This window comes from Neltuma alba, unplaced genomic scaffold (genome assembly GCF_004799145.2).
Source record: "Neltuma alba isolate B1F8T4 unplaced genomic scaffold, ASM479914v2 tig00012551_pilon, whole genome shotgun sequence".
In the NCBI taxonomy this organism is placed as follows: domain Eukaryota; kingdom Viridiplantae; phylum Streptophyta; class Magnoliopsida; order Fabales; family Fabaceae; genus Neltuma; species Neltuma alba.
The window spans coordinates 17,126-39,866 of record NW_021637010.1 but is presented as its reverse complement, the minus strand read 5'-3'; the positions used below and the strand labels follow the sequence as shown (position 1 = coordinate 39,866).

At 37.8% G+C, this 22,741-nt stretch overlaps 4 protein-coding genes and 1 pseudogene across 4 annotated transcripts; 2 read left to right on the top strand and 3 right to left on the bottom strand.

Moving 5' to 3' along the window:
• Positions 1–963: 963 nt before the first annotated feature.
• LOC114728558 (uncharacterized) lies at positions 964–2,300 on the bottom strand (annotated as a pseudogene).
• Positions 2,301–5,041: 2,741 nt separating this feature from the next.
• LOC114728557 (uncharacterized) lies at positions 5,042–6,595 on the top strand. Its single transcript, XM_028915468.1, has one exon. The coding sequence runs from the start codon at positions 5,302–5,304 to the stop codon at positions 6,157–6,159; it is 858 nt and encodes a 285-aa protein (XP_028771301.1). The 5' UTR covers positions 5,042–5,301; the 3' UTR covers positions 6,160–6,595.
• A 767-nt stretch (positions 6,596–7,362) lies between these two features.
• Positions 7,363–9,218, bottom strand: LOC114728559 (alpha carbonic anhydrase 1, chloroplastic-like). The gene is made up of 5 exons (XM_028915469.1): positions 8,929–9,218; positions 8,363–8,571; positions 8,150–8,256; positions 7,932–8,034; positions 7,363–7,859 (listed from the first exon to the last, which is right to left on the bottom strand). Exons 1-5 carry the CDS (start codon positions 8,990–8,992, stop codon positions 7,548–7,550), a joined length of 795 nt encoding a protein of 264 aa, XP_028771302.1. The 5' UTR covers positions 8,993–9,218; the 3' UTR covers positions 7,363–7,547.
• A 2,498-nt stretch (positions 9,219–11,716) lies between these two features.
• LOC114728561 (uncharacterized) lies at positions 11,717–16,372 on the bottom strand. Its single transcript, XM_028915470.1, has 12 exons — positions 15,829–16,372; positions 15,318–15,382; positions 14,887–14,959; positions 14,648–14,666; positions 14,331–14,450; positions 13,683–13,752; positions 13,406–13,449; positions 13,284–13,325; positions 12,931–12,990; positions 12,687–12,754; positions 12,303–12,360; positions 11,717–12,162 (listed from the first exon to the last, which is right to left on the bottom strand). The coding sequence occupies exons 1-12, from the start codon at positions 16,134–16,136 to the stop codon at positions 12,070–12,072; spliced, it is 1,020 nt and encodes a 339-aa protein (XP_028771303.1). The 5' UTR covers positions 16,137–16,372; the 3' UTR covers positions 11,717–12,069.
• Positions 12,483–22,403, top strand: LOC114728562 (uncharacterized). The gene is made up of 3 exons (XM_028915471.1): positions 12,483–12,493; positions 14,215–14,220; positions 21,721–22,403. Exon 3 carries the CDS (start codon positions 21,736–21,738, stop codon positions 22,216–22,218), a length of 483 nt encoding a protein of 160 aa, XP_028771304.1. The 5' UTR covers positions 12,483–12,493; positions 14,215–14,220; positions 21,721–21,735; the 3' UTR covers positions 22,219–22,403.
• Positions 22,404–22,741: the final 338 nt, after the last annotated feature.

The following is a 22,741-nucleotide window of genomic DNA, read 5'->3' as shown; positions in this document are numbered from 1 at the left end:
ACACAGTAATTTTACGTGGATGTCAGATAACTAACGTATTTTTGAAATTCTATTTCCACATCCTTCAAAAACTCTTTCAACAGTGTCCCATAGCTTGGAAATTGCTGCTCATATAGAAAATAACCCATTCAGAGGCTACAAACGGGCATCGCCAAGGGACAAGGAATGCTTTGGTGATTACTCATAAAGATGCTATTAGTCTTTCAATGTAATAAGTAATAGTCATGTACAATATTGAAAAGTAATTGGAAGACTACCAATATTAAAAATAATTGAATAAAATTGTTCTTGTGTCCAAAAAAAAGGAGCAAAAAAAGAAAAAAGTATTGTAGAAGACACAGATCCACTGTCCAACAAATATGACAGCCCCACATCCTAACTGCCAATTCATTCATGAAGATCAAAAGCAAGAGAAAAGAACACAATCAAGGATTCATGTTTGACTACTACTACTCCTGAAGAAGGCGGCGCACAGCTAGCATCACTTGTTGAAGTTTTCATCCTGACATGGCCATTCTTTCATTTAAAACAAAACAAAGAAAACTTCATGGAATTATCATCAGTGTTAAGGACAAATGATATTAGGCTCCACATCCAAGCCAGAAAACAAACGAAGCCAATGCATGTCAATAACACAAGTGAAAGAGGGAATCTGTCTGCCATTTTGAGGTATTTCAATTTCGATGTGTTGAAAATGAGTAGGCGTACTCCAAACAAAATGTCACAAGTGTAAATTTTGAATTAGATTAGAAAAGGAGCAACTCGTGTCCCCAGATACAAGCCAATGATAGAAAGAATCAACAAACACGCGGGGGCCTAAAACACGCTTTAGAACCCTACCCTAGTTTAACACATAACTTAAAATTGCTACAAACCGAACACCATTCTTGGTCTGTATCTTCCTAGAGATTAAAGGGAGCAAACAATAACACAAAAAAGTCAAACTTTTTTCTACCCAAGATATCACTTATTAAATGAACAACATATAGGGCACTGAATAACCCGTTCTCATTACACTGACCACATTTCACTGTCTTCTGGTGTTCTGTATCCAGGATCTTGCAGCTTCCATTGCATTTCACACACACACATCACAAACCTCACATCACCACACCCTTCACACCCATTTGTTGCCCTTGGAATCCCCTCAAACAGGACACCCAATTCTCTCGTCGTCTTCTAACTTCACCACTTCATCAACTCCTCCTATTAGCCTTCCCTTCACGAACACCACTGGGACTTTTACTCCTTTCGTTCCCATTAGCTGTCTTAATTCCTCTTTGAATCCTGCGTCCATAGATATATCGCGCTCGATGATGCGAATGTCGTGGGACTCGAGGATCAATCGAACTTTATTGCAGTCTTCAAACGTCTTTCTAATGCCTCGCAACGTCGTCGTGTAGATTACTACGGAGTTTTCTCCTCCTGGAGGGCTTATTTTCTCGAATGTCAGAAGAACAGATTCCGAGTCCTGAGACTTTCTGGACCTCCGGCCTTTGGGTGTTGCCCAGACCATTCTCTTTATTTGTTCTTCCTCTTCGGAGAGTTCTTTCTCGTAAGTTGCAAGAAGCTCTGGGTCAAACAGGGGAGTAGGGCTCCTCTTTCGAGATGAATGCCCAGGATCACTGCCAAAACTACTCCTTGAGGCACAAATCGGAGACCCCTTCACTGGAATATTCGAATTAAGGAGTGGCTTGCTTGACTTGGGAGAAAAATTACTTGATTTGAGAATCCCTTTCGGGCTATAATCTAAGCGTCTCATGCCGCCTCTGACCACATTGCCTTGAACTTTATTCTCCTTGCCCCCAAACTTCTTCACAGTCTTGGGAGACCCAAATTGATTCAATAACTTAAAAGGACTTCTCGCATCAGGACCAATAAAGCCGCGAAGAAAAGGACTAGGTTTTGGGCTTTTCTTAGCTTGATTTGGAACGGGAACACCATCTTCAAGGCCTTCCATGAGTTCCCAAGCATTGATGACCTCTAGGTCTTCGCGAGGAGGCGATTTCTCAAGCCTCTTAGAATCTGCAACACACTCCACGACGGATTGCTCGCTGTCCAACTTGAGCGCTCCATAGGTGGATGAAGTAAGAGAAACCACATGATTCACGTAGTCGCCGCCATTGGCGTTGATGAAGACTTCTTGCCTGAGGTCTTTCCTCAGGAGTTTTGAGGAAACACAACCCATCAGAGAGTGGGGGTGATGTCTAATCCTCTCGTCTGGTCGAAGGCCAGGGATTTTTGAAGGAGTGATGGCAACGGGTCTGGAAGTTTTTTTTTTCCGCAATCCGACCGTTACTTGTCCGCAACTGACCCCAACGGTCCGAAAATTCGAATCGACTTTGTAGGGAAGTGTAGTTTGTCCTTGTAATTTGTGAATGTAATGACGGGTTTTTGTTGGAAGCCTCAGCTTCACCCGCTTTTCAGAATCAGAGCACGTTGTTTTTTTAAAAAAAAAAAAATTGGAAGTTGTCCCCACCCTCTTCAAATTTCGTCCTGCTGCCTATCGGCAAATAGCTCGATGTAAATGGCGCTTCTGCAGTGCAGGGCCCGTTTGCACTTGATGTTGTTTGTTTCTTTCTGCAAGCCCAGTTTAAGATGCTAATGCAAAAAAGACAAGCACAGGTTTTTTTTTTTTTTAATAAAATAGCTCTCCGCATATAATCATCTATATTAACGCCGTCATAATTTTGGATGAACGCATGAGATGAGGATTTATTCCGCGAGTCTGTGCACGAGGATGGGCTTAGAGACTATTGGAGGTCAGGGGCCCAATCTTATTTCACTGCCCGTGCTGTGGACCCAAAGGGGGCCCACAAGATGGCCATTCACCAGAAGAGCCCTGTTATCCGGCCGACATGAAAAACAAAAGAAGGATGGAGATGGACGACTACGAGACAGGCTTGCGCTGATGCGTAGCTTTCCATTTGCTGTCGATCTTGTTCATATCAAGCCTTTTTTTGGGGGGAAATGTTCACTTATATATACATATATTTGTGTTTTTCCGTGAAATGTAATGAGCGTGAGCGATTATTGATTAGCGCTCGCAATTAGTTTGTGAATTTGTTGGGTGTCTGCAAATTATAAACTTCATTATGACAAATAACACAGGCCCCAAAAAAAAAATTATGACACGTAACACATGCGCTTCCCAAAAGCCAAATTTCCTTCGCCTTAAAATAATTAATGAATATTGCAAAAACTTGGATCACGAGATTTCCTCCCTGCCATCTTGTATATATGTACGATGGTTTCGTCTGGCCGCCGATCTCCATGCACTACTCATTCAGATGCTTTCCCTCGGCATTACTCCACATTATTTTATAGCTACTTCCAGCATCATATATATTATATTTGATCCATTTCGAATTATTCAATAGCGCAAAATTAAATATTATAGCATCAATTAAGTGACCCCTCAGTTTGATCTGATGGCAAAAAAAAAAATCCTCAGTTTAATCACCACTTTTTAATTTTAATGCTCACGAAGTCGCCATCTCTCATCACGTTCGCGTTACAAGTTAATTTTATCAATCTAAATATAAAACCTCAATCCACTTTATTTTTCATATTTATCTATTTTTTTAAAAAATAGTTTTTGTAATAGTTACACGTGTTAAATGTTCTATTAAATAATAATTTTAGCTAATATACATATTAAGAAAGATAACACTTATTTATTACAAATAACTAATTTAAATAATTTTTAAAATCTCTTTAAATTAGTCAATTAGGTTTTATATCAAGGTTTGGCAAAAAAAAAAAGATTTCTGGACCCAAAAAAAAACGTTTAACTACATCGCGCTCAATGATCTCAAGCCGCTGTTCGCGTGGAAGTTCCGCGTTAGGTTACGGGAAAACGTTTCAAGAATAGAACATTAAAATCAGTAGGACTTTTAATTAATTGGGTTTATGACCGCGTTATTGCTACCGGAATTCGGTGTACGAATATGATTAATTTGTTGCACCTAACTTCACTAGTCTCTTTTGATTTTTTTGTCCACTGTAGCTCCTAACTACCTAACCTGGAAATTTTTAATTTAATTCTTCATTTAATAATTGTGTCACTGTCTCGTTTAATGTTTATTTCAACGTTTCCACGACAAATTTTATTTAAAAAAAATGTATATTCTCAGTTTATTCGCAAAACTACCTAAAACATCTGGGTTAAGCACAAAAACTGGAGATAGTATAAGGGATGCTTAGCTGTTGAGACTTGAGGTGCCGTGTGCATCTCCGTTGCTTATCGCGGTGGGTTCAATCGGGAAGCCGGCGGCATTAAGATTCGTTTATATTACTTTTCAAGGGATATTCCAGTCATATTTCTTTACTATTTAGCATGTTAATAATAATATGCGTAGTGTAGCTTAGACTTTCACAAGACCTCACCTCTTTTTATAATGGACAACGTGTCAAAAAAGAACAAAAGATCAATCCAAACAAATGATTTCTCCGAGACTATGCATGATCATGTCCTTGTTGACATGTTATCACTAATAACATTTAGATTTATTATTGCAATTAATGCATATTATTTTTGATCCATACAGCTCTATTGAGATATTAAATATTACCTCCAATTCTAAATATAAAATTTAATTTATAATACAAATTGCATTACAAACTACATTCTATATGTAGAAATGAATATAGTATTTTAATTTATAACAGTCATTATATACTCAACGCATGGAATTAATACATGTAAGCTTCAACTCAACAAGCATTTTATGAATACGTAATGAATGAACCTCATATGACATGCATATTTTTAGGTCAGCTTTGGTCTCTATGTAACCTACCTGACCAATAGAAATGCAAGTTGTTAATGAGCAAGCAATGGGGCCCGGGAAGAGGCCCCCTCCCCAAAAGTGAAAAAGCCGTGGAGAAACAGAGATAAAACTTGCAAGCTGCAAGCAGACTAGCAGAGGCCCTCTAAACGCTGCGTTTTTCTCATGTTTTTCGTATTCTTTTGACGGAACAAAAAGATCGTTTACTTTCTCCTTGTCTTTGTAGAAAGTAGAAAGTAGAAACTAGAAAAGTGGGTGTGGGAGTGGCATTCCGGAGAAAACAAAATCAGCGTGAGGGCACCGGTCAACAAGTTGAACACGCCGCCCCTCCCGCTCCCTCGTTCATATAATAAATCATTAAATATCTCTTTTTCTCTCATCCGCCCGCTTTCCAAGTTCTTCCATTACTACCTACTCCTGCAAAATCCCTCCTTGGTCTTTATTTCTCCTCTTTCATATTTTCTTCCTTGCAGGACTCCTAAGCCTTCTGCTTCTGCGCTTCCCCACTACGATGCCACAGGTCGAAACATTGGTCTCTACGTGTGCCGGCGATCGCAAAATTGCTTGCGAGACTCTCGCCGACGGTGATAGCCACCAGACGGAAGAAGCGGATCGGCCGAAGGTCAACCCTGATTCCCCGCCTGAGTCCTTCTGGCTCTCTAGGGACGAAGAATTGGACTGGTGGGACCGTAATGCTGTCTACGAGCGAAAGGAATCCACTAAGGGTAGCACCTCCAATTCCGCCAATTTGAACCCCAGCTTGAAATCCAAGTCTCAGCGCGTTTGTTTGAAGTCCAAGGCCTCCATTATTGGCCTGCCAAAGCCTCAGAAACCTTCATTTGGGGACGTCAAGAGTCGTCGAAACCACAAGCCGGGGAACACGAGACTGTTCCCCAAACGGAGTGCGTCGGTGGGAAAATCGGAATCCTCGCTGAACGAACCATCGTCGCCGAAGGTTTCGTGTATGGGGAGAGTGAGATCGAGGAGGGATCGAAATCGCAGGTTGAGAAGTCGCCAAAGGACCTCTGACTCTGGACCTGCTAAAGAAAAATTAATGCGCAGCAAAAGCAGAAACCGGAAGCCAGGGTTCTTTGAAAGTTTTCGAGCTATTTTCAGGTCCCGCCGCCGAGGAAACGAGGTCCAGAAAGCCGATCTTCCGCCAGGAGATTCTCCCCCAAGAAAGAGCCGGGCCACGCCGGGGCGGCATAGCACAGCTAGCGATATCGACGCATCTTTCGCTGAGTCGACCCCGAGAAATAGCGTAACGGAGAGTGAACCCCCCGGTTTAGGTGGGATGAAGCGGTTCGCATCTGGAAGGCGGGCCGGCGCGTGGGGAGTAGGTGATCCTGAGATCCACGTGCCGCAATAGGCGTCAGCGGAGCGGTTCGGCGACGGCGCTCCTCGTGAGCTTGCATATTTGAATTCTAACCGGCATTTCGGGAATCGCCGCTGCTTGTGCTGGTGACAGATGACGTGGCGTGTCGAGAACGGTCTCAACAGTGCCCATATACTTCTGCTTTTACTGTGATTGATTCGTGGTTAATACTGCCGCTTGCTGTTTTAACCTTTTCCTTTTTCTTTCTCTGCTCTTTAAAGCGTCCTAACAATTTGTAAATAGATTACTGAGTGCTTTCCCTTTCCGCCAAGATCATACGTGTGTGTTTTTTAATAAGTGAGCAGTTGTAAAATTCATATTAGTGCATCCGAGCGTGTAAATTTTCTCCCTCCTTTTGTTTGGATAAGATAAAAGAACTCAGAAACATTGATGATCATGAGAAGTGTTATAGCCAAAACCTGAATGATAAGGTAAATATATACAGTATTTTTGCCTTACCAAACTCATCATGCTTTTCTTGAACTAATCTTCCATGAGATCTTAGAATGATTAAAAATACTATATATGTGTGATTTCTATCATAGATTGCGTCTTGAAATGGTGTTGATTGGGTTGGGAATGGTTGGGGGTCCCTGCATTCTCCTTTCTCCTCCTACTCAATTTTCATGTCACAATTAAGGGGTGCCTGGTGTCAATCTCTTTCGATTCGATGGAACCCAGAATATATGAATAGATTTATATGAAGTTTACATGAATATAAAATTTCAAAAGGCCTACAGTAGTTAGGTAACAATGTAACATCGAGACAGACATGGTTGTTTGAGGCATGATTTATCGTGATATAACTCATTCGACAGCTTCCATAAAAGGTTTAAAATCCCGATTGCAAATAGGGATATGATATCTTTTCTTATCCCAGATATGAAGTTTTTATAATCCGAATCTGTGTCAAAGACGATCAATACCCTACCCAACTCTAGATTTTTCTTTAGTATGAAAAAAGAAATAAAACGAAAAATGTAACGGAAAAACACAGTTGGAAATAAGAAGGCGAGGATAGGGAGACGGAATCCCTATCCTATGTATGAATATTACGAGCTAGGCCGCAGCCAGAACTTGCCCGTATTATGAAAATTGCATGTTTAACATATTTGGTTCAGAAAACCAACCCATTCTCCAAAATTATGTTGTTTGGTTGCTTATAATATCAACCCATTTTTGAAAATCAGAGAGATGTATTTTGAAGTGATAATTATTATCATAACATAATCTATACGATATCATAGCCAGGAAGTGAAAGTTCAAGATTAGTAGCTGGAGTACCTCGAGCCGAGTAATTGTGAGAGCATTCAAAGTTCATAATAAAAGGATTAAAGCTAAGACAGTCTACTACTTAACAGGGGAAGCAATAGGGAGCCATGTTAAGCTTGAACTGTGTACTTGAGAATTTTGCGGCCATCGAGGGGCTGGACAGGCCGTGCATTGTTCTTGAACTGAGGACTCAGAGGTGCCTTGAGAAGATGGACCTGTTGAATGGAGATTGACCTCATCTTGCCCAGAATGGTCCACGTCACGATCTCTTTGCATGGAGGAGTGGTCAGAGAACCCATATATCTGTAATAGCTTCGAGCCCTTAACTTCACATGCCTTGCATTAAAGGTTCCAAGATCAATATGGACACCCTCGTAGCCTGCTGAGCTCTCATTCGCCAACTCAACTAACTTCTTCTCCATCTGCGCCCAGACTGCAACCTCAAATTGAAATCATAGTGATTCAAATTCTGTGGTTGATGTAAGCCAGCTTACCTTGGAGATGATAGGATCTGAATCACCCAATTTATACAGCACTCCCACAACTGCAAAGCTTCCTTCTTCGTTCTGGTGTACTAGATGCAGTTCCGCCTCCATTCTGAACTCACAACATTAATCCATCATCTTCATTTTCCCCGTTCTAATTTCTAATTGCTTTCTGAATCATGAAGCGGGAATTAGCCTTGAAAGAGGAAAGAAGAGAAGGAACTTACTGCTTCCCACTAACTCGGTGCTCTGAAGGAGAATGCCAATGCATCTGTTTCAGGTAAAAATCTTGACCATCTATTCTCAAATTACCCACTTTCCCTTCAAAATGAACCTACACATGCATAATAGTAGTATAATTACTTTATTAGTGCTTGACAATGATTCGGGCATGGTGGTTGAATCAGGAATAAAAGCGAAACGTTAGTTAAGTAACAGACCCCAATGTTGAATCCGTTGTTAACTAGTGAGGCGTTTGAACAATGATAGTGTCGTTCCAAGGGCTTCAATTGCTTACTGTACACGATATTCTCCTTCCTAAGGTCCACAGGGGACTGAGCTTTCCCTTTTGAGCAAGCTGAGAAACTTGGACTTAAGCTGCCCCATTTCTGAGGACCATTTGCACCATAATAGCCAAAATTAACCGGGTCTGGTGCTCCACAAAGATGTTCAATCATCAAACAACACATAATGAACTCATACCAACACAAAGAATTTGATGAACTCTGCATCATTTAAAATTTTAAACCATGAAAAAAAAAACCAGACCTCTGTTCTAATTCATAAAATCCACAGGATGCTGGACACAGAAACTATAACATCCAAATCATTTGTAAAACTGATCGCTAGGAAGAACAAATTCCTAGCAGAAGCTGTAGGGGTGAACTCATCAAAGCAACTCTAGACAGAAGCAAACAAAACACTGTTTATGCTGGAAAAACAGACCAGCCATATCACAGAACCAACATAAGTGGAACTCTATGGGGAGAAATCGTTCGATCTTTACCTGCGGAAGTACAAAGAGCGAGCAATGCAAAGGAAAGGATTAAGAAGAAAATCCTCATGGCCATTGTTGATAGGTTCGAATGGATGGGGATGGCTATGTCGTGTTTATTCTTTTGATTAGCTTATAGACGAAGACACTAGCATTTTCTCCTGTACGTACTTCTTGTTGCAGGCACTGCTAGTCACAACTGTTCGATGGTGTGATCGGAGCAGCTAAACGGTATATATTTATAGAATTACATTTTCGCAGATACATAGTTTCTTGAGGGGCTGTAATCTTGAGAAGTCATATTCATGACTTTGAAAATTTTTCACTACAAAATTTATTAAAATTAAAGTAATCAGACAGCAAACTTATCCCTTAAAAAATTATTCTATTACAAACAGATGTACAGTAATAAAATGCACCGAACATTTAGTACGTGGAAACAAACTTATTTTCGTTTTATACAGCCTACCGCACGATCCATGTTTCGTGATTCACATTCCTTGTGCGTCTGCCACTTTGGGTGAGAGAGATTGGCATATGCTCGTGATCAGATGTCACTTTAAGAGGCTACGAGGGATTGACCAAACAGCACTTTAAAGTTTGTGCCGAAAGGCAATTATTCTTTCAAATAAATAATAATAATATGTGAAAAATAGTATCCATTTATCTCAGAGCTAAAAACAAATTAGTGAACATATAATTCTATGGCATAAATATTTTTTCATAAGTAAGACATGTTGGATTCTACTTGTAATCCTAAATTATTAGTATCTGTCCTTTTAATTTAAATAAAAAACAGGTAAAAGCACCTAGGATTAAAACCCCGGTAAATTTTATGTTGGTTTTGGTTGTTATGCATAGCCAAAGCCTAATATGACTTTCAAAAATTAATCTTAGTGAAGAAAAATAGAAGCCACCAAAGGATTTGAAAGTGAGCAAGATTTAGGCTCAATAATAGGAACTATCGCCTGTACAAGGAGTCCCACATACAATTTCTTCCTCCCAATCAAATGCCTCCTTGCTCTGCTCTGTCCACATGATTTGCTTCCCATCTCATATGGATGGAAGCGTATCAATCTCTATTTTTAATGCCTATAAAACAGAGCTCAAGCCCTCCAAATATATTTTAAAAAGAGAGAGAAAAATTGTATCACTCTTTTGCATCATGATCATTTAATAATGGAGAGAGTTACAGTAAGGTTTTAAAAAAAATAATTACCAAATAAATCTCAAAAGTTATCATTTTCTATTCTGAAACTTGTCATTATAGGTTGTTTAGGTTATTATTGAAACTTTTTAATAATTATTTTTCTTTCTCCGGACCTCACTATAATTTTTTCTTAAAAATATGTGGATGTATGACTATATATGGGGAAAAAACTAGATTTTGAACTTTCATTCCGTTCAAAAAACAGTGACTATTATCTCTTCCCTTTCTATTACCCAAAAAGATATGTATATAGTACACGTAAATGCAGAGCGACAAAGAGTTTTGCACAGTTTTTTTAAATTGGAGAGGGAGATATCTAATCATGCTAAACAAATATCATATGTAACATGTTCAAGCTGCATTATTATTATTATTATTATTAACAACAACTTAGATTGTCATGTAGTGCTTCTCAAATATCGTGTCATGAACAGGAATCCTCCCTGACACATTCTCTCACAGAACTTGTTGAGTTTTGAAATGGCATTACGACAGTCGAGTTGATTAATTTTGATGACCGGGCTTGAGAAGTTCAAGTATTTTGTTGCCAACTGATTAAAAACTGTGGGGTTTAAGACAATATTATTATTTAGTTACTGAACATAACTCATCAAACATCGGTTGCCATAAACGGAACGGGTCAGTCTTAAGCAAACCATGCAGGACATAATATGCAATGTGGCAAATGGAGATTGCCAAATGGTCCCCTCCCATAACTGAAAAGCAAAAGCAAGTCTTGTTCTCTGCAATTTAGTTAGAAAAAATTGAAGGGGAAAAAATCTGAACCATCCAAATCTCATCTTGGTAATTCAGCTGTAAAGTGTTCCTGAAGCATATCCTGCTCTCTACAATTCAAGATGTCCACGGAATTTGGGAGATGATGGAAATGGAGGTCAACTTCATCTTCTCCATTCAACCCCAAAAGACAATATTCTTCAGTCCCCACTTCCAACATTGTAAGGATCACAAAGCAGAATAATTTGGGTTCTTTTGTTTTTCATTATTGCATATGAAGAAGCGGATTGGAGAACGCAGAAAAAGAGAGACAAGGAAAGAAGAAAATCAAGTGTTCGAGCTTTAAAGTTTAAAAGCGATGCCTTCCTACTTAAAGACAGGAGACCAGATTATTGACGCAGCACCCAGTAGCTTCTTAATGGAATCTTGATTTAATTTTAGTACGAGGCTTTACTTATTTAGTTATCCTTATTAAATTTGCTTCTTGAGTGAAGTTGTATAGGTCCATTAATTTGTTAACATGATGCTAAGGCGGAACACGGACCAGACCAGGTCGGAAATGTCATTAGAACGTGGTCTCGCACACACATCTGATTGACCCTTGTAGCCATGCATTAAACGTAAATTAAGGTAAGCCAGCAAACCCATATCAGATTGAATCATAAAGCTTAATCCAGCAGGCCACATATAATTTTCAAGGGGCATAGCTCTTGCTCGCAGAGAACATTTAAAAAACAATCATCATTTAGGCATCTATGTTTGGATTATGTAAAGAAGTAAAGACACAAAAAATCTACACTGCAAACACAAAACTATTCCCCTTTTACAACTTATGCACCTCTTCAAGAGGTATCAAAATATATAATCATCCTCCCCATAACTAACTGTCTTTTCTTTCCATATGCAATTCAAAACGTTGTTTCAAAAGTAGTATCAAACTATCAAACTATCAAACTTAAACTAAATGCCGTTCGTTCGTTCTATTATCTCCAAAAGGTATTAAGAACAGATAAAACCTATTGAATAATAACAAAAAATAAATAATACAGATTTTTCCTTCTCCCTTCGGCTTTTCCCATTCCTTCAACAAACCAAACAAGCCCTAGAGTAATCCCGCTGTCAGTCAACAAAGTGAAAGCCTCCAATTTTGACAATTTGTCTTGATCGAGCTACATGACTTCACGTTCATGAGCCTCTGCAAACATGATTTACTGAAGAGCATAAGTTGCTCTTAGATACTCTATAATCTCTGCACTCTCATACATTCCTATCCCAGTGTTCGGATCATCCAAATAGGGCACCTGCAGCCAACCATAAGGATCAAAAAGTCATGTCATACATTAACCAAATGTGATAAAAAAATCATGTCTCCAGGTCAGCAAATCTATATTGTGAGCGTGCTTATGAACATGAGAAACTTATTAACAGAATAAATAAGTACCTGGAAATGCCCAGTCTTTTCTAATAGTATCTGTCGTTTTGGGCTACCTCGAGAACAACTGAAATGAAATGAAAAAAATTAATTGCATGGAAAACCGAGACTGTATGCAGACCACCACGTAAGACTCCATTAATATTGCCAATCACGAATGAAGATTTGCGTCTTTTCTATCTCATTGCAGAGAAGTGCATGTATGATATAACCATGACCATGATTTTTAATTCAGGAAATCAATATATGATCCATCAGCAATATAGTGGTCAAATATATTTAAGATGGTGGTCGCGTAAAATATACGAAATGAGTTAATATTATAAAACAACCATAATAAATTTTCTTTCCGGGCATCAGATCTAACAGTTAGTTTTGGAACAGGGAAATTACGTGATTTGTATGTGGGGCAGCTCCAACTCTACAAGTACTTCACGCACAAGTTTGCAGAAAGGTGAACCCTGAAAGAAACAAAGCATTTCAAATTTCAATCCTATGATCACAAACCATAAAGGACAAATCAGATGAAGCTGCATTTCCATTCACGTCAATCAAAAATTCAGTTTTGTGAAGTTTATATTGAGTTGAGCACTACGATGCCTTGATCCGTATGAATTTAGTTTTATGGTCTACCAACCTCGTATGCCCATAGTTTTAGTGGCTCTGGAGGTAATATTGCAGGAGTATAAGAGCTACCCTGAAAATAAAAATCAAGTAGTTAAAAGTGATTTTTGTACCGATGAAAGTGAAATATCAATAATCAATAATATCTTTAAAAAATAAAATTCATGAAACTAATAAACTTTCTAAAAAGCATCCAACAATCTGCCAGCCAGCCAGCCAGTTGAAATTTGCAAGTAATTCCCCGCGAAATTATAGAAAGGTGCCGCTTTATTTTCTTTTTCTTTCTTTTTTCAAAAAAAGGCAAAGAAAAGAAACTGTCAGTTAATTTCGCACTAAAAAATGAATGGCGAGTAGAAAACCATATACCTTTCCCCTGCGACCAAGCATACCTAAGCCAGCAGTAAGTGTCTGCATCAAGCAGATAGTGTTTATTACTAACATGGCCCATCTGATTTAAATTATGAGTGATAATAGAGCCTGATTCTAACCGTAAATAATCCAAGAGATAAAGTGAGTGGAATACTTCCATCTCCTGCATAGCAGAAAAAGAATATTTAACAGGCTGCCATATAGCAAGGTGGTTCAGAGGTAAGGAAAAGAGAAAATCGTCAGACTTGGCAATATTTATGCTTAGGTGATCGAATTCACAGTTTTGAATTATCTTTGATATAAAACCAACGGCACTAATCTCTTCTTATTGTGATTGGTGGGGAAAAAACTACATCAGCATATGATAGAGACAAGAGTAAATAGGACGACACAAACCGTATTTCTCAGCCAAGTATTTGATTATCTCATCTGATTCATACATTGAAACGCCTGTGTTTGGATCCACCTGAAACAAAGATACACAAAAACAGAAATTATCTCTCAAAAACACGCAGAGAATTATCACAGGGCTGACATGTCAAGTGCATACATAACTACTAAAATTGCTACATAAAAAGCTCCTGGAGACCATAAACAAGAAGAAGCTTTTTGTTTTCTGGAAACAAGAAGAAAACAATTACTGCAACATTAGATGGTTCAGTATCGTTTATTTATTTATTTTTTTTAAGTCATAACCAGATGCATGTGAGCAGAATATAAATAGTAATTAAGACATTAAGAAATTTTCCCAATGTAGCAGTAGCAACTTCGAAGATCCACCTGATACAGAACCTCATTCTGTTATAAATCTATCTTTATAATTTCAAATGCTAACATTCTGAGTATATTTGCAAGAAAAATAGAAAATGTAAGATGCTAGAGTCGCATGTGAAAAACAGAGACCTAATTTTTACATACACTTCAGCAGAGTAGGTTAATAAGTTTATTTTCTTTTAGTTAGAAAATGTTTTAAAAAAAAAACACAATAAGAAGTTTCAGATTTCCTTTTTTGGTTTGCTTTTGGCTTAGAGGAATCAATCTAACCATGTAGGGGAATTGCTGTTTTCCACCCATCTGAGCAACCTTCGGGCGAAAATTGGGTCCATTTCTAGGACATGGATAGAAAAGAACATCAATGTCCAAAATAGCGACAAATTCTCTGACCTGTGCATGATCAAAATGTTAGTCCAGCCAACACCAAAAAAAAAAAAAAAGTCCTGTATACGATGACAGAAGTATTCCAACCAAATCTGAAGATTCAATTTTTCCATAGATCTTAATGATTCCCAACTCCACCACCCAAAAAAATAAGTAACGAAGGAAAAGACCTAGCGTGAATCCTCCAAGACTAAAATCCATACCTTCCGGCAAAATGGACAGCTGCACATGATCCATGATAGCCCATAAATTAGAAGGAAAGACAATATAATGATTGTTAGTTTATTCCTTGAAGAGGTATGTGAAGATAAACATAAGCCAAACAGAAAGGAAGTGACTGACATTTTCTTTGGAATAAAGAGGAAGAAAAAGGAGTTAGATAGTCCCACGCATTCTAACATGTGCTTGTAATTTAGAATATTTGACAGGAAAAATGAAATACCTCTCAAATTCATATATCTCTATAGGCTTCTCTGGGCGAGGGCCTAACTTCGCTGTTTCTTTTACCTTGTACCCTGAAATCATACGCCTCGGGTTAAGATTCAAAAGAGGGAAAAAAAAAAAAATCAAAACACAGTGGTGAAAACACTTTGAACTGTAAAATTTGCATTTTCGGAAATTATTCCAAAATGCATAAGTGGTTATTTAAGCCAAGACACAAACTTGGAAACGTAGAGGCTCATTTCTAGTTCTTCACAATCGTCAGCTTGACATGCAAACCTGTTACTAACCCTGGTCCTAATTATAAGACCCTGTTGTAGTACATTTTCTTCATCTTTCTGATTAACATCAGCAAGCATACAACGTATTTAATGACAATATGCTATCATAAGCCACTAAAAAATATTAAACTTCAAAGAACGCGGGGTATACCAGAAACTTCCAAAGCATACTGATCAGGTGGAAATTCATCCTTAGGAATGAAGGAAAAAGAATACCTGTCACGACACAGCACAAGCTCAAGAAATTCAGAATTCAGCCGCTGTATAAATCTACATTCCAGACAACTTGTGTAAGATGCAGTGCTTTTGAGAAATGACCCCCTTTCAAGATTTTTATCTTCTATCAGATATTTTATATGTTGACTCCTACTTGGAGAAAAAGTGATTCTGAAAATAACATCTAAAATCATCATTCTAAGCCAAGCAATAACGACCAATGCTTCTTAATAGGCCCTAAAGAGTTACAAAATTTGTTGAGCCAAAGCAGAAAAAGGTCAGAAAACCTATTACTATGCCAGCTATAGCTAGCATTTGAACCTTCTCATCCTCGGGTTTGCTAATATTCGAAATTGACCTCGAATTTCCAGTGCCATAAGCGCTAATTGAAGGTTCAGTGGGGATGAAACTGGGAACAGAACATATGGCAGAACATATTTGCTTACCCAGAAGCGAAAACTCCAGTACCAAAGCGAAGGAACAAGGGAAGCGCAGCTCCAAACACGTCATTAGTCTTGTCAGGTCTCACGCCAAAGCGCTGAGGCTCAGGAGGCTTGAAATTGGGTGGAGGGGCAAACGTGGACGATGAGGCCGGAGAATCCGGTTTCGGGTCTTCTGTCGTGCTCACAGAAGCGGAAGTGGACGGAGTGGTTTCCGAAGTCGCTCTAATGGATACCGTGCTACGGGTTACTCTTTTAGGCAATGAAAGAGACCCAAAAACCGAGAATTGCGAGAGAGTTAGAGCTCCGGCCATGACTCCGGGACCGGGACGCCAAGGGTTTCTGCCAACAGATTGGAGTTGCTGGAGCTGTGTACCAATGACAGAGTATGCTGTCTGAGTTCACGGTGAGAGTCGATACGCAAGGACCGCAAGGTACAAGACTGGGGCCGGAGCTTCCAGTTGCCAGAATCACAATCAATAAACTAAAATATCTATTTTGGAGCCAACTGAAAGTACCGATTAACGTCACCTAAGAGCTTTTGCCTCCCCAGTCCCCACCACTCCATATGATATCATAAAGTCACCAAGAGGTTGGCTAGTTTTTCTACAGTAATGTAAGAAGAAAACGTGAAAATCATTTTTTGGGTGTTAAAGAGGGAAAATCAAGCAACACCGACACAAAGAAAACGTCGGTTCGGGCTAGAAGTTGGGCTGGGCCAGAAGTTGGATGCCGGGGTATTATGGGTCAGTCCATACTCAATTTTGACATGTATTATTTTATATCAAATGACAATCAAACTGTCCTTGTTAAACTAGCTCGCGATAATTGGGTTAAGAGGCAAGGGATTAAATATTCATTAAGCAGGTTCTTCTTCCTTTTTCAATGGAAGTAGTTCTTTTTTTAACGATGAAGTTAAGACCAACTGCACTATTGAATTATGGTATGGGAGACACAATATCTCACGTTTTGTAATCTATCTATATATGAAATCATGATGCAGTATTAAATTAAATAATAAATCTTTGTAGTCAAAAGATAATCATATCCTAAATCAAGTAGGAGCACTTTGAGCTCAAACTTTATGAATTGAATCTTTAACGGCCTCCTATACCCTACAAGATTTATAGGTGTTTCCGTATGAACATACTACTTCATTTCGTTTTTCTTAATAATACTCGGTCAACTGCTTTTTTATATTAAGAAAACTGGTAAAAATTGGTCAAATATAAAATTAAATTCGAAACTTTTTAAATTGTCCCTATTAAGCGAAGATAATTGTTGAAATTAAAAACGGAAGAGTCAAGAACACATCTTTAAAATGAATAATAAATATTTCATTGATCCCAAGCACAAATGATTTTCGTGTTGTGGGCATCACCATCACTTGTTGCTCCACTGAGCGGCTAAGTGCATACCCATGGTAACACGGACCAATCAGGGGGGCAATTCCAGTTTCCAATTTCCAAGGAGCGGTGCCGTCCAACCACTGAGAGGCAAGTGTCTGTTTCTCTCTGCGTGCTCCTTTCCTTCCATGCCACCTCAACTTTAACTTTCACGCTTTTCTTTCTTATCATACTTTGCAGTTTGATCCAATGAATCCTTTGAATTTGAGCACATCTTCAGGATTGCCAATATCACTACAATTCGGCGAAAGTTATAACTCTTTTTTTTGGACGAATATAACTCATTAATAACATGATTAATATAATTGTTAGGTCTGCAGCGAGAGAATATGAAAATATTCTTTTCATAAAGTGAAATGTACTCGTGTAGAATTTATATGAGAGTGGCTTCATGGCTTGTCTCTGTCAAATATATACATATATATATATATTGGTATAATCTTTTGTCAATTTTAGTAAACTTGAGAGGAAAGTCGGGAGGAGGAAATCTAGAGAGGTTGAGAAAAATAAAGTGTTTGGCTTATAGTGCGCGTGCGTATATGCTTGAGGTCCTAAAAAAAGTGAAGCTTTGATGACTTTTCGGTGAGAAAGGAATAGCGTCCGACTTGCTGACCTCTCAAGTAGATATCAAAATACTAATTCTGATTTTTAATATAAAAATCAGTTTATTATTTAATTTGATTTTAAATATAAAATTTTAATATATTTTATGTCTTATGCTTATATATTTTTTTAAGATAGTCATTGTAATAATTATACATGTTAAAAATTTTATCAAATGACAGTTTTAGCTAATATATGTATTTTAATAAAAATAATATCTATTTATTATAAATAACTAATTTAACTAAACTCGTTAACCTATTCAAATTAGTTAACTAAATTTTATATTAAGAACTATGAGTAGTATTTAGTTGGAGTTGTTGAGTGAAAACGGAATTTCTTCTTTTAGAAACTGGCTATTTGAAACAATGGCAACAAGCCAAAATTAAGGAGAAAAAATTTTGTCCACGAATATATGAAAACAACTGCTACTTCTGGTTCTAATTATAAGATCTCATTTGTAGACTACAAATAAGGTCTTATAATTAGGATTGGAGGCAGTACAATGTTATCATAATATTTTGAATTAAGATATAATATTAAACCCACCTACTTGGCCAAAAAAAAAAAAAAGAGATACATAATGAGCAATCATGGCAAAAGAGATAATGTGTAATTATTTTTATTTTCTTATTTTTGGTTCCTTGAAAATAGTTTGACAGCATGTGTGGTAGAATTCTTAATATTTTGACATGCCATAAATGTAAATGATAAAAAAGATGATGCCACAGCCAGGAGCGGGTACTGGGAAATTGGAGGGCATAAATTTGTTTTGATTCTTCTTTCATTGTCTACCCGCTTTCTATTGCTTGCGACCTTAATACGCACCTATCATGATTAATATTAGCATTAACAATAAACAACTCGAGATTTACCGCTAATTGTCAATCCAAATGGTCAATATCTAATGGCCACTAAATTATTGTGAGGAGGAAGTGGGTTCACTAATCTCTATCCCATTATGTATCGAGACGTGCACAATATTCATCAGTACTTATACCATCTTATAATTAATTATAGGGTAATCTTTATAGAGTAGTTTATATATGAAAAAACAAAAAAAAATATATTTATAACCCAGGTTTTAAGCTCAGGCAGCCTCTGAGGAAATATCTATCACACGTTTCTTTTTCTTTTGGGCACGTAATATTTCTTTGTTTGTCATGTTGGATATTTGTCTGAAATGGGTAGGATTATATATGTACTATACCTCTTTAATGGCCTTAATGCTTGTTTAAAAGTGGATAAGCCAGTTGATACAACTGTCCTGTGATTGTTTGCCATCTACACGAAACTCTCCCAAGATATGATCTTTGATGATATTTCCATTACAAAGTAGCTAGCAACATATATATAAATATCCAGGGCTAGCTAATTCCTTTCCGTCAAGGGCACTTTCACTTACTTGTACAGCATTTCGGTAAAGCTGATAATCTTTTCAATTACTAATAACTTATTACGTGCAAATAATATTAAGAAGAACATCAACGTAAAACGACGTTGATTTGCTAAATACAAAATTCTATTTAACCACTAACATAGTTAATCCATCTTTCTGCTCAGCATATCAAATAGTAATAACTTTTTCTTATCATACTTTAATTATCTAATTATCACGCAGAATAATATATATATCTAATTGCTCCACTGAAGAAGTTACGAGGAAAGTCGCATCACTCATATTATTATCAGTATGTTTAATGTTAAAAGAGCATTTTGCAAGTTGAAAATTTGAAGTGATGACCATAATCCAACAATTCCTACCACCACTACTGGCAATAAACTGATAGCAAAAGGCTTGATTAGTCGAAAGAGCATGCGTGTTGAAAACAACCCCCCCCCAACCCATCACCACTAAGCTCTTATTTTCTGCAAATTATGTTACTGATCTATCACTGTGACGTATGTATTTGGTGCATCTTTATCTCTTGAGTGCCTTCTACGTCTCAGGACTTACAAATTTCTTAGGAAAAATTACACTAAAACATTAAATTTTCGAATTAATCATTAAGAAAGTTCCTAAATTTATTTGTCACATCACACAAATTTAGTCGAACTACGGGTATTTACTGTTCACATAACACAAACTTAATTACAGCTAAAAGAATATTTGATACGATTCATAAATACTATTTGAACTGATCTTGCATGTCTGCCCCAAACTACATACTACTGATGCTGCTTTTTGTACCAAAGTTGGATTTTGAAAGCCTAACAATATATATATATATATATATATATATATATTATATATATATAGAGAGAGAGAGATTTCTTCTCCCAAAAAAATTCTGAGGTGGACCACCACTTCCTTATTATGACACAAGGCCGAACTATATCACTTAGATGTGATCCTGACGGAGAATGGCTTGGTCGTCTCTGGTCGAGTGACGAAGACCGAAAGGGAAAAAAGTTACGATTCAACTGGTTACTTTTTATTCATTTACGTCGCAAGAAAGAATTTAATCTAAGTCTTGAATGAAATCTACTCTTCACGCATGCACGAGAAGCCATTATAACCAAAGCAAAAAGAAAGAGTAGAAGAGAAGGGCGATCTTGAATACCTCTGCAACTGGACTAGCTTTTAATAAGGGATCTTTTTCATATATTCAATTGTGCCTTTTGTTGTTGAATTTTCTCATCTGGTTTAACCCATTTTCAGCAAATACAGAACTGAACAAAACAAAATGGGAATTAATGGATCGATGAGTTTATTATTCTCCCTCTTGGGTAATGTAATATCAATCCCTGAAAAGACCATTAAAATTAAACTTGCTAGTTAGAGTTAGAGGTGTTTCCTTTTAAACAATCGCTGGATCCAACTGCTCATAAGCAGCATACGGAAAACTACTGTTAATGTATTGTAATTCCATGGCCAAAATCATGAGCACATCTAGGTTCGTTGTCTCTTTCTATTGTCGCCCACATTAATGATGATTATAATATAATCCATGAGACTAAAAAACACTATTTCAACTATCCAATTACCAACCGACCTTGAACAACGCGTTTCTTTGTAGCCACTTCAATCAACGTGTTCAAGAAGCAATGATAATCGTGACTCGCCCCTCTCATTCACGTCTAAATGGATAAGTAATTTTGTTCAGAATTCAGCCATTAAGGGAAATTAAATTAATTATTTTTTTAAAAAATAATAATAATGTCAAGGACCTAAAGTTATGTAATCGCCAAAAGTAAACTGTGTCCCCCCCCCGGGCGGTAAAAATTTGATAGAATTACTGCATAATTTCACATAAATAATTTGATTACTAAAAGTTCTGTAACAAGTGAGCAGCGTGAAAATGACAAATTTTGGTGGAAGGAATTACAACGGATCCACAACGTAATGATTAAATTGCGTATGTGAGCTGAACAATAATTTTTTCCTAAAAGATTTCAAATGTTAGGAGTAAGGTTTTATGCTCAGGCTTAGTCCCCCAGTTATGGCTTGACCATACGAAAAGTAAACTGAGAAACGTAAAGAAATAGTGAATATGTGGAATATGGGTGATTGGAATAACTAAGGGAGCACTTTGGAGAGAGCGGTCAACCCCTTGGGCTTCGCCGGCGACGCTGGGCCCTTAACATGCTTCTGGTCGTAATCCACTTCCACAAAACACTACTCCCAGCACCCTCCTCTTAATTGTACCCACGTTTTAACTCACCGGTCGTCCGAGTCAACTCCGATTGTGATTCCAGCATCATTATCATCATTGAAATGCTCGACTTGGGGTTCCAAATGGCATTTTTGTAATATTCGAACCTTCGCAAGGGTATTTTCTGAAGCAGCTTTTCTTAAATACACCTTGGCGCGTCGCTCCTCTCATTCCCCAACCAGAAAACTAACTAGCATTTTCTTTAATTTCTCCTACTAAGCACTTCTCACTGCAGAAATTGAATAACTATGGGGAATTGCCTAGTCCTTCAAGAGAACATCGTCAGGGTCGTGAAAGCCGATGGGAAAGTTCTTGAATACAAGGAACCCATTAAGGTCCACCAAGTTTTGACACAGTTTTTCGGCCATGCAATATCTGAGTCGCTACCCGTCGTCCGGCATCTCCACCCCGACACCAAGCTGCTCCGAGGTCAGTTGTACTACCTTGTTCCGCCGGCATCATCGCCGTCGCCAAAAGCTAGCAAGAAGAAGGTGAGGTTTGCGAATCCAGAAGTAGAAAGCGAAGAAGAAAGCAGCGTGGTGAGGATTAAGCTGGTTATCAGTAAGAAGGAACTGCAGAATATGCTGTGCAAGGGAGGAATTTCAATTAACAACATATTACCTCTAGTTCATGGTGAAAAAGGACAAGAAGATGGTGAAGATAATAAAACTGATGACTATGGCTGCCAAGGGTGGAAGCCAGCATTAGAAAGCATACCAGAAGTAAACTAGCAACACACACACACACACACACACACACTTTCTGAGTTTTTAGTGCCTTTTTCTCCTCCCTACTTGTAACATAACACTGTTTTATATAACATCCTCGGTGACAAGCCACCAATTGGAAGTTCATATTATCGGTGCTGGTTCCTGATCACATGAACTTGTCGTTAACACAGACTAGGCTTTTCGTATATGTGTCATAAAACATAGATGATTTTTTTTGACCTGGAAAACATGGTTAGATGACGGCCACCAGCGAAATCAATTAAATTCACATGTATATATAATATAAATATATATTTACCATGAAACCACATGTTCTAAATATCTATCTGTGTTATCGTTTTTGCATTCAAATGATAAACAACGGCGGGCACTGACAATTAGCGCGGGACGGCTAACATTATACTACCTCCGGTCCTTAATATAAGACCCTGTTTGACTTTTATTTTGGTCCTAAATATAAGACTTCAATCCACTTTGTCTCTCATATTTATACATTTTTTGCTAAAGTATCTCTTCTAATAAT

Bases quoted from the DNA above. Each gene is read 5' to 3' on its own strand.
- LOC114728557 (XM_028915468.1), top strand. From the start codon at position 5,302: ATGCCACAGGTCGAAACATTGGTCTCTACGTGTGCCGGCGATCGCAAA.
- LOC114728559 (XM_028915469.1), bottom strand. From the start codon at position 8,992: ATGGCCATGAGGATTTTCTTCTTAATCCTTTCCTTTGCATTGCTCGCT. The intron at 8,257-8,362 runs GTCTGTTACTTA...ATGCATGTGTAG, and splicing joins ACAACGGATTCAACATTGGG to GTTCATTTTGAAGGGAAAGT. The intron at 7,860-7,931 runs GTAAGCTGGCTT...GTCTGGGCGCAG, and splicing joins CAGATCCTATCATCTCCAAG to ATGGAGAAGAAGTTAGTTGA.
- LOC114728561 (XM_028915470.1), bottom strand. From the start codon at position 16,136: ATGGCCGGAGCTCTAACTCTCTCGCAATTCTCGGTTTTTGGGTCTCTT. The intron at 12,755-12,930 runs GTTGGTAGACCA...TGTTTCTTTCAG, and splicing joins TAAAACTATGGGCATACGAG to GGTTCACCTTTCTGCAAACT. The intron at 12,361-12,686 runs GTAATTTCCCTG...ATTTCATTTCAG, and splicing joins CTGCCCCACATACAAATCAC to TTGTTCTCGAGGTAGCCCAA.
- LOC114728562 (XM_028915471.1), top strand. From the start codon at position 21,736: ATGGGGAATTGCCTAGTCCTTCAAGAGAACATCGTCAGGGTCGTGAAA.